Below are 11762 nucleotides of genomic sequence, written 5' to 3' on the forward strand. Positions count from 1 at the left end.
TACTGATGCAATGATGTAAGTTTGTGAGCTCTCTTCAGATGCAAAATACTGTAACTGTAGGTTTTTGTATCAAGGTATAGTTGGTCAATTCTGCAACAGTAGTCACACAGAGAGAGAAAGAGAGAGAGCAGACAGATAGAGAGATCCTACTGTAGGCTACAAACTGCTGTGGATCTTATTCTGATGTTCATAGAAATTTTGGTGCTGTTTTGAATTACCTTTTTAGAACTTTGGTTCGGATCTAACTGTATACAGAGAAAGGGATAATTCATGCACAGCTCCTGATTCCACCCAACAACAGGCCAGCATTCACTTTGACTGGGCTCATGTGACAGGGAAACCCATCACGGGAGGCAAACCATAATGGGTTGTCCATTCCTGTGAACCAGGACTGTTTCTTGCAGGGTGGCTTGTTTATGGGCAAAATGCTACCCTGGCTTGTTTTAAGGGTCACTTCACCCATGAGGAGCTGGCATGTCACCTGAACTGAGGCAACTGGGCACATCATGGCTAAATGGAAGCAGCTTGCGACCCTCTTAAAAGTCCCCCTGTCACTCTTAACAGTCTGCCCAGGCCATTCTTTGTGCCATTTGATGCCCAAGCGCTGGAGCGACCACCACCGGCTCTGTGCCCCCTGCCAGCTCCTGCACCCTTTAATCTCACCATGGTTTTTTTGGTCTAGTTTTCACCCATTTTCTCAAGAGATCACAGAAAGCCTCCTCAAAATGCCCATGGAAGGGCCATCACTGGTTTGTAATCCCCTTTAAAAACGAGACCAAATTGTGCCCTAAATGCACACAATTTTTCCACTTTTCATTCTCTTTTTCTAATCAGACTTGAACAAGTGCAGCCTTGTACACTTTCATGGCTCTGAACGGAATGCCTCTCCTGGGAAGTGTTCAGAGAGGCACTTGCTGTCAAAGTGCAACAGGCACCCCACTTGGGCACTGACCCAAAGAAGCTGCCAAGAAACTCATTTTTTACTTTGATCTTCCTTGCAAGCTGTTAAAAGACAGTGTGTCAAGAGAAATAAAAGCTGTGAGTAGATCACTTCCTATTTAGTGAGAGCTCCAAGGTATGCAGGATGGGCCAAAAGTAGGTATACAGCACTGACTGGCTAATGGAGGACCTCACACAGTGGGCACAGTGAATTGAAGTTCATCTTCCAAGCATTGATCAGCATTGGTGCTAGCTGGAATTTGTGTCACAGTGTCGGGGGCAGGTTCTAGGAATGATGCAACGATGATGGCCATTCTGATCACCCAGGAGACTAAATGTGACCCAATCAATACTGCATGCCTACTTTTGGCCTATCCTGCACACTTTTGGGAAGTAGGTGGCAGGAATTAAACGCTGCGCATGTCAGACACAAGCACATGTTTTCTCTGAGGTAAATTATGCTTCTTTCCTGGTAAATACATTTAGAGACTGCAGTCAGGCACCCATTTCTGGTCCATATGTATGTGGTGACATATTTACAGAGGCATATCCCCATGTGTATGATCCAACCTCAATAATGGGAAATGGGCAGATCTTTGTCTATGAACTAACATTTGTTTTTTTAAAACACATGGATGCTACAAATAACTGAACACTTAAATATATGATCAATGGTATCCTTAATTTCACAATGTTCTTCAGGAAAATAGGGTTAAAAATTCCAGAGTCACAAAGCAGAAAATTCAGGAAGCATCCCACTTGCTTCACAGGCACTCTGTTGATCCATACTCATTTTTTTTGTAAGCAGTCCCAAGATGTTTGTAGTGGATGGGTTAGAAAAGTGTTTAATCAATCAATCAATCAATCAATCAATCAATCCAGTCTTTCCATTTGAGCATATAGCATTAGTCCAAATCAGGTCTTGATTTTCCTTTCTTGAACATCCTTCGAAATACCCATGGGCTGTTGTCAGATTATCTGAGCACTGCTTAACCATGGAGCAAGTTATGTCACCTTGATCCAAACCACACAGTAAGATGTGGTGGGGCAGTGCCTGTGCAGCCACCGTGGCTTGTTTTGATCATGAGAACTGGCCAGTGTAAATCCTAGTGATTTCATTAGAACTTATTTCCAACTAACTGCCTCTAGAACAAGGGCAGGCACACTGCGGCCTTCCATATGTTTTAGTCTACCGCTCCCATCCATCCTGGATAAGAGAGCCGTGAGGGAGGATCGCTGCAGGCAAGCACATCAGGAGGGCACAAGTTGCCTCTCTCTACTCTAGACTAAGGTTGCTATATGTCTAATGGCATTTCCAAATAAGACACTTACCCTTTCATCTTTCTGCCTCGCTCACGGAATTTTGCAGGGGGGATCAATGAATAAAAATCAGAGAGCAAAGATGGAAGAACTGCATAATGCATTTGGACTGGAAGTGCTAGGCGGCCACTATCTGGAAGACATCTCAGTTCACTCTCTACTGCTCCCAAATGCATGAGCTACAGTTTCCTGGAAGGCTTTCCAAAATATTGAGAACGCCCTGCCAATGGCATGGTTCCGGAGGCACTTGCGTTGTCTTTCAGCATAGACAGGACAGGAAAGGAAAGCTTGTTTCCATTACCTGCTGGGCGGGCCAGTATAGTAAAGTGATACTTAGATAAAGTGCCAGGCTATTCCAGAGCCAATTGTACACAGTTTAGTGATGGCAGCTGGGATGTGTGTGTGGAAAAGCAGTATTTGCCAAGACTTTTGAAGCATAATGTCTGGCAGGCAGTTCTGCTGCAGAATGAGAAGTGCCTCTTTCCTACAAGCAAGCAGTAGCTGGTGGTCCTTCATGGTCCTTCAAAACTGATAAGGGCAGAATTCAGCTGCAATCTGCAAAGAATACATACAAAGCAAAATGCAATGGAAATGCTCCTGCACTTCTCTTGCTTTACCCAATCCATGGTGTTGCTCCACCCTGCAGTCTACAATGGCTAGAGTTCTGCACTAACAATTCTGAAGTTCCAGCACATGCTGACCAGGTTTGCACAACTGCAGCAGCGCACAGTGGACTGTGGCCATTGTACAAACCAGCATAGTGTTTGCTCCCACTTCCATGTTCTTTGTACAGTTCCATCCCTACATTATCACTGCATGTGAATTAATAAAACAAAAATGCAATCATAATCTGATTCTGCATATAATTACACCAAGATGCTACTTGTGTGGTGTTTTCTGCCAATGCACATATGCGCTGCTGCAATTTGTTAAGATTCTAGATCAAGTTAGATCCAAAGTTCATTATGACTGTTTTTTCCCCTTTCTGTTTTATTAATGTTTCACATGCCCATCAATGGGTGGGCTGTCAGGGGAAAAGACAGATATTAACGAAATGAAAACAACAGTAAACTGCACATGACCCCTCATAGCAGGTTAGGGGAGCAAAAAGGATCTTATTTCATTTCCATAAAACTAGTAACAAAATATAGAACCAAGGCACCCTCCAAGGACAATAACATTACTTTTCTATCTGATATATTCTGACTTTTAGTTCTGGAAATATTAACTCTTGCTTTTATATGGATTTTTAAAATGTACGCTGGTTTTCGTAAACATTTATTGTTTAGACTTAGCAAAAAGTCCCATTTGCTTTATCCAGGAAGGTTCTAGCTGCTCCCAAATCCTGTTCTTCTTACAAAGAAGACAGGTATAAAATAGGTGAACATTTATATGTATTTCAACTTGAACATTTGGTAGATGAACATCTGGAGACTGACCCTGCTTAAGTGGAAGCATGAGGCAGTCAAACTGCCTTGAAAGGTTTTTTTTTTTTTTTTAAATTGCACTTTCTCTAGCTGAGCAAATGATGTAAAGTAACTCAGCTTCAGAATATCAGCAACTCAGTTTTTTTCCCTTCTATACATGTTAGCAGTAGCTAAAAGTGCAGTATCAAACCACAGTGAACAATCTATACATATCGTATTAGCACACATGAAGGCTTCTCCATGGGTGACTTGTGATTGTATAAAATATATAAAAATTTCTCTAAACATGGAATTAGGAGAGCTTTGACACTTCTTCACCTGTAGCACTGGATAGTCACAGTCTAGGATCATTACTGTAGGCAAAGTCCTTCAGTTTGAAATGCCATTTATGGGAGAAGGAAAGGGGTATTGGATTACTTATCACGTTATTTGTTTCGGTTTTCCACTTACAAGGAAATATAATGAACCAGTCCTTTCAGAAGACCCATTGGTCTGCCAGGAAAATATAGAATATTCATGAGCAAGTAGTCAGAAGAATGTGAATAGATAAGATTAATTATTTTGCAACAGTAAGCCCACATCGAATGTTATCTGTACATGTAGATAGTGTCATGATTTTTTTAAAAGAAGTATGCTATTTTTGAATACATGTATTGTTTGATCTTGCCAAAAACAGGGTAACTTTTTTTAAAATTAGACACAAATAAAGTTTAATTAGACACAGAATTAACCATCGCTTACCTTTGAAATGGTTAGAATTTGGGACTACCAGCTATGCAGAAGCTGTTTTTCATTCATTCAGCGGCTTCATCTGAGCCAACATGAAATCCAAAACAGATTTAACATGCTTCTTCTGTTTTCTGTACAAAAGACAGAGGGGATCTTGTGCTTGGGGAGGAAGATGATCCAAGTTTTACTTCCTCTGGGCTGTTGCTGCTTCACTGCCAAGGGGAGGTCTCCAGAAACCCTAACAGGAACATGCAACTAGAATTTCACGGAGAAGAATGTTTTCCACCCACTCTTGTCAGTCAAACTGCATCAGAAAAAAGGATAATAAAAGGGCAGTGTCTCTGGTGGATACAAACAAGTCCTTGCTGCCAGAAGATTGAGAAGCACAGCAACTTGAGGCGTATCCCCATTCCATATCAAGAATGGACTCTGGAGCTGAAACAAGACCCAGACTCCAATAGAGTGGATTCTTTCCAAAACATTTGAGAAGCTTCAGACAGCTGCAGCTGGGATGAGAAGACTCATAGGCAAGGGTCAAACAAGAAAACAGACAAAATTGAAACAACTTCTCACCTGGGACCGAACTGAACACATTTGTCCGAAGAGCCTAAAGGATACAAATGCTATCGCTGAGATATCTTGATGAACAGCTCGTGCTTTAAGAAGGTCTAGCTCCAAAGGTTTTTGAAGATTTTACAGGAATCAACAAGACCACAAGAAATATTTTGAGGTTTCAGACAGCTTGGAAGAAGGCCAGATGAGCAACTGTAGTGAATGTCCTCTTTTGAACAATGATGTCTCAACGAGTCAAAATTCCTTGCAGTGCCACTTTGTCAGTCTAAAGCAGCAAATGGCCCGGCAGAATGCAGAGTACGAAGCTAAGATTTTAAGGTAAAAGTTTAGTTCATGAAATGTCAACAATGGGGATATCATGCTGGGGTTTTGCAGGTGCTACTGCAATGAAAAAATTGAGTGAACTGGAATAATTAGCATTTAATATCCACCAAACATGCAATCCGTATTTAGACAGAAGAAAACTCCTAAAATTTCCAGGATGGCCCAGCCAGCATGCTGCCTAGAGGGATCCTGGCAGTTGCATGACTTTTTTCTGTCTAAACAGACTTTTTTCTGTCTTTTTTCTGTTTGCACCCTAAGTAGGAAAAAATTCTGTGCCTATTACTCTGAATATGTACTACAGTTTTAACTATGCCTTTTAAAAAGCCAATTATTGCCCAATAAAGCTGTTATTGTGTGTAAAGGACTACAATAAAATGATACGATTTTCTGGGCATAAAAGGGAGGTATACTTAGAGGCACACTTAGGAAGAGAGGTATACTTAGATGTTCATAACTGCTACCATAGTTTCACTGTGTATTGTAGTTGAATTTCAGCTACTAGGAGCACACTTATTTTGCTTGTGGTTCACATAATTGCACAAGCGATAAATGTGTGACATGGTGATTTTTATATGTGATAGGCACAATGGATACAGAAATTGGCCTGATCACAGATGATGGCTTTAATACATTTGCATCATGTCATTTAGGGAGACTAAGTATCTTTTCTGGTGTTATGCTTGCAAACAAGCAATAAGTGTGTGCTTATATCCACCAAAAATGCTGCTTTTTAAATTGCGTTTTTCCTATGCAGTTTGACTGACATGGGTGGGTGGAAAGATTAAAGTGAAAGTGTTAGAAAAGCATTTTGCTTTAAAACTCACTGGACCTCAAGATAAAGCCAAGCAAAAGGAGGACTGCTATGTGAAAAAATGACTGTGTATTTTTATGCCAACAGCCTGGAGCAACAGAACAAAGAATTACAGTCAGAAATTAAGGATCTTCATTCACAATTGGGTCAGCAGAGGAAGTGGTATCGGTTGGTGGAAATTAAAATGCGCAATGCAGAGAGGGCATATGAAGATGCAGAGAGAAGGAATGAATTGCTTCAGAGAGAAATGGAAGAGTTTTTTGATACTTTTGGAGAATTAACCAGTGAGATAAAAATACCAGAGGAAATTACTCAAAGTTTTTAGATACATACTGGCCTTAATTAATTACAGAAATATCTTCTCCTTATAATTCACATATACAATGCAAAAATTCTGGACTTTTTCTTTTCAGAGCAATACAGTTATATTATTATATACACTCTTCTTGCGTATATATTAAATGTCGGCTATACTGTGAAATTCAGTGGTTTAATTTAAACAGTTATCTATAGAAATCAGGAATACTCCTGTTAGTGAAGTAGGAGAGAGAAGGCATGGATATGGGTAGAACTGGAATATAGTGGATTTGGGGAAGAATAAAGAGGTGGCAGATTCTGAATGCCAAGGGTACAGCAGAGAAGACAATACTATCATAGCTTCTCTTACAAGAGAAAGCAGGGAAGCTGGACAACTAGGAATCACTTTGAAGAAGGAAGTCCATTTCCAGGCTTTTGCAATCCATTCAAGTATTACATGAAGTGACAAAATATCATGGTTCAAGACCTCATCCTGAGGTCATTCTAAAGGTCTGGTATTATCTACTGAGTTTTAAGTGCATTGGTCTTTTTTTTCTGAAATAACTAATATTTTCCATTTTGTAACCAACTGTTAACACGTTCTGTAAACCTATGTAAAATGGGAAATCTTATCACAGCAACAAAATGCTGGTGAAATAAAACTGCATTCTTTGCATTTCCTTTGCCAGCTTTATATTCTAAACAAGGAAATCCAATTTTTGAGAGACAGTCAAAGAAAAGATTTCTGATAGTATTGTTGTATAAGCTCAGACAGGCAATTTGCTTGCTTTAAGTGCAAAACAAATTGGATTTTGTTTAAATAATGGCCTATAGAGACAACTATCATCTATAGATCACACAGCTTATATCACGCTGACTGAGGTTGATGGAGACTACAGACCAACACATCTGAAGAGTATCTTTTCTATAGGAAAAGGCTGTTCTAAGTATTTACAATGACAGTATTGTAGCACTTACAGTCTTCTTCCACCACCTGAAACAGGACTTCCTAAAGTCATCAAGTCTGAGGGTCTCTCCCTTCTTAGTAGGCAAAAGATCTCAACTGAAAAATGCCCTCTTCCAAGATTACATCAATTTTACCCTGCACAATTCCAAAAATTATGGAAAATATTTTAAGACACAGAGAACAGTAAGACACATTTCTTATATACAGTATGTCCACATTTATTTCATTTTGTTTACAGTGGTTTTAATATTGATGTTTTAAGACAAGACTATTAGGGAAATATGGAAACCAAATTTAAAATAATGCTATAAGCTAACACTTAAGCGTTTACTATCAATAACATCTTTCTGAAAAGTTGAATTCTGTTGGGGGAGGCATCAAAACGTTTTCAAGTTACTGTGATAAAAAATAGTTCCGTTCTATTTTCCACAGAGCTTTTCCTTATTGCACAAGCATCAAAAATAAAATGTTGAGTCTTATTTAACAGACAGAACAGGCTATACATTGAGACTTTAAAGGATTTGTCAAAAAGCACATATCAAGCTAACTAAAATAATGGCCTGAGACTCCAAACATGATACATATATAAGGACTTGAGGTTATTTTTCAGTGATAATTTGTATATGTAATTATTTGAATGCAGGCACATACAACATGCAACACACATTTTGTAAACTGTAAAATACCATAAAATAGGAAGGTTTATGAAATTGCAAAATATGAAGAAAAAATACAAAAATATTATACCAATGCAGACATGAAGATTCAATTTAAGGCCATTTTTTAAAAACAACATTCTAGCAGAGCACGCAGTTGGATCCTTCGCACAGCACAACAGCCCACCATGCATTATTTAACCCACAGTGCAGCTGCCACTCTGCATAGGCAACCCCACACTCATCAGATTCATACAACATGGCCACCTCTGGACAGGGTTGCATGTGCAGCTTGGTATCTGTGAGTGTCATGACTTGCTGTGGCTTAAATAACCCACAAAGAGCTATAGCGTATTATCCAAAACTGGCCAGGGGCTCATCTACCTAGATTGTAGGCACAGAGTAATGCAACCTTCCGGGTAAGCTTTAAATTAAAGAGAGCCACCTAAAATTTATTTAATTTGGACTTGACTCATGCTGCTCATAAGGTTCCAAATGTGTTATGTCCTCAGCTTAAATCTGACTGGATTGTTTAAGTGACTGAAACTAGAAAAAATCCTAGGCAAGTGTCTTAGCCAAAGATTTCTGGCTCCTAAATAATGAGACCATAGATTAATTTCTATAAAGACACATCTTCAGGCTTAGTCACACAACATTCGGGGATTCCAGTAATATTTGGGAATTGCTTCAGGCTGGAGATATATTCACATAGTGAAGCGTTTGTCTGGATCCATCTCCTGAATTTAGCATTTTATTTCAGAAATAATGGGCACAGTCTGAGACTGACATGGTTTGCATGTTGCTTAACAGTTGAATTGATGGTGCTCCACCAGAGCAAACAAGTAAATTTTTGTGTGGTTGTCACTTTAGTTTTGCAGCCACTTTTACAAACAACCCTGGAGTTCCTGGTTTGCTTGATGCAATGTTCAGACCCGAAACACTGCTGAGGGACAAACCATCCAAAGTTTTAACCCAACAACAAACCATGATTTTGTCCCTCAACAACCAACAGTTCCAACTTCAGGCATTCCTGGGTTGTTTATGAAAGCTGTTGTGAAGTGGAAGTGGCAGGAGACACTTGTTCACTGGTGCACAGCTACAACTAGCTATGGGTTGTTTAACCCATAGTTATCTATTATATGTGAACCAACCCATTGTACAACTCTAGGTTTGCAAAGAATTAGAAAAATTAACCTGACTTTAGCATCTGCCACTAGTTTTAAAAAAGCAAAAATGCATGCAAGAGTTCCTCTAAAACATTACAATGGTTGTGTTGTATTGGATGGCTTTGTGTACTGCCTTTATTTAAGCTGATCAGAAATTAGTTTTATGACACTTTTGAATTTACCAGTCACTTGGTCTTTGAAAATAATCTTCAATGGTTAATCAGTACAATCCTCCAAAGAGGCAACAGCCTTTTGTAGAAATCAGCACTTTCTGCAATACTTTACATTCTCTTTTGAAATGAAAAGCCAAGCACTCTTGAAAAGTACAATAGCAAAATGTAAACCATCAACCATTAAAAAATAGATGTATATAAAAATGTCAACCACACTGAAAAAGTAATCTTGGCATCAAAAATACATGAAAAATTGTGCACATGTGTTTCTGCTTCAGTTACCACTATTTCCATTAGATTATAGCACCTCACCATAGAATCTGCTGTGAAAAAGTTTGAAGGATAGAGCTTCACTGCCCATGTGCACTCCTAGTACAATCAGAAATGACCATCAGTAGCCTGCTTAGTTGACTCTCATGAATGAGGGAAAGCTGAATAAGCTATCCTGTTTTTTACTCTGGAGCACATAGTGCACCACTAAAGCCCCACGTCAGCAAACGTGTGCATTTGTGAGAGCAATAGGATCGACTGGACCAGGGCTTTTCACTAAATTTGACACAAGGTATTTATATAACTTGTGCAATAAGAGGATTGATTCTTGCAAGCTTCTCTGGAAAGTTCTGTTCTATAAACACTGAAAAGCTAACTTATATGATGCACAGCTAATTCCATTTTTTTAATTTGGGAAAAAAGAGTAAAGGATTGACTACTAGCAATGATATCTCTAATCTAATCTAGAAATACATGATGTGTTTATTCCATTGATGTCAATTTACAAAGCTCACAGCTCACTTAAGTTAATACCACATTGATAGGAGTCAGATTTATAACACATTTCACTTTGTGGATTCTGCAATTCAGCTTTCTGTGTTAGAAAAAGATATGCCCAGCTTATTTGATAGGGCACTGTGTTTTAGTCCATAAAATGCATTTCCCAAACTTTAAAAATAGTTTTATTTTCACAACTGATACGCAGTCTTGAACTACAATGTCTTGCCACGGGCCCCCAACAAAGTCCTCAACGGAAGAGAGCTGAAGAGAGACCACAAGAGGCACGCTGATGCACAGAGGGATAGTTGGGGCATGGGAGTCTCCATTTCTGCCTCTTCCTACCACAACATGGGCAAAGGATTGTGGAGAGTCAACATGAAAAGGGTCAGGAAATCAGATGGCCTGTACCTGACTGGCATTTTCCATAGCTCCAAGGCACATTGTTTGACTGAGCAAAAGAGCAGACTGGTATAGCGTCTAGATATGGGTTTACCTACACATTTGCCCAGAGGGGACAAGAGACTTTTTTTTTAATTTTATGGAGCATGGAAATCCCTCCATAAGCAAGTGGTGTACTTGCATCAGACTGGATCAAAGAAACTATTTTAATATGTAAAATGGTGTAAAAACAGAAGTGGCATGGGTGTGTTTCGACAAGTCCTAAAGTGCTTCAAAAAACGATTAAGAAAACAGGTAGCTGTGCAAAAATGCAGGCACTCTTTTGTAAAAATTAAGCAGCAGCATGATAAAGTTAAAATTACAACCATACACATACAATTTAAATCTTAAATACATTTTAAATTCTTACTCTGGAACCAGTTTAATTTTAAATTATAGAACCAATTGAAGTTGGGAAACAATTACATTTACTATGTCCAAGATAGGTTTTTTTTACTTTATTAATTTATATTCATATAAGTATTGAAATATAGGACCCAAACTATCTACAGTATCCACAATGCATTAGTGGCAGTGAAATCCACAGTCAGAATTATAAAAATAAAATACAATTATTTTATAGTTCAAAAACAAGAATGTGGGTTCCTCTTGTCTTGTACATATATCATGAGAAGATGCCTTGTAATCTTTAGCACAAGAGATTCTCAGCATGCACCATGAAAACAACAGGATTTCTTACAGAACAGTAGGAAAAGAACTTAAATAAATTATCTTAAAATGTTGAGTTTGTTTTTTCATATCCCATTGTATAAAAAGTGATGTCAGCAATGTTCATGGTGGAGTAATACAATTAAACATTGGGAAATCAGCTGAAGGAATTTTATCAGAATCTGAATTTTGTACCTAGAAGTAGATATGTATTAGCCCATTGGCTATGTACAAACAACACAATAAACCAAAGCTCAAGAGTTGAATATGGATTGAGTGTGGCTTGTAACTGAACTGTGGGCTGCCTAAACATGACTTACTGAAACATGGGGTATAGTGCTGCCTAAATCTAGCTACACTAACAAATAATGATTTGTTAACCATGAAGATCTGATGAAGAGAACCCTTGGTTTGTTTTGAAATTATGAACTATGGATTGTTTGTGGTTAACCATTATTGGCTGCCTTTGTTCAGACAGCACAATAACCTATGTTTCAACATT

The 11762-nt window shown here is 38.7% G+C and overlaps 1 protein-coding gene across 1 annotated transcript; it reads left to right on the top strand.

The window, feature by feature from the left end:
• The first annotated feature begins 4765 nt into the window (after nt 1–4765).
• LOC123035838 (rho GTPase-activating protein 24-like) lies at nt 4766–7096 on the top strand. The gene is made up of 2 exons (XM_044454465.1): nt 4766–5306; nt 6211–7096. The coding sequence occupies exons 1-2, from the start codon at nt 5173–5175 to the stop codon at nt 6446–6448; spliced, it is 372 nt and encodes a 123-aa protein (XP_044310400.1). The 5' UTR covers nt 4766–5172; the 3' UTR covers nt 6449–7096.
• The last annotated feature ends 4666 nt before the right edge of the window (nt 7097–11762 follow it).

Source organism: Varanus komodoensis, unplaced genomic scaffold (assembly GCF_004798865.1).
Source record: "Varanus komodoensis strain SLA01 unplaced genomic scaffold, ASM479886v1 scaffold7_3, whole genome shotgun sequence".
NCBI classification, from domain to species: Eukaryota; Metazoa; Chordata; class Lepidosauria; order Squamata; family Varanidae; genus Varanus; species Varanus komodoensis.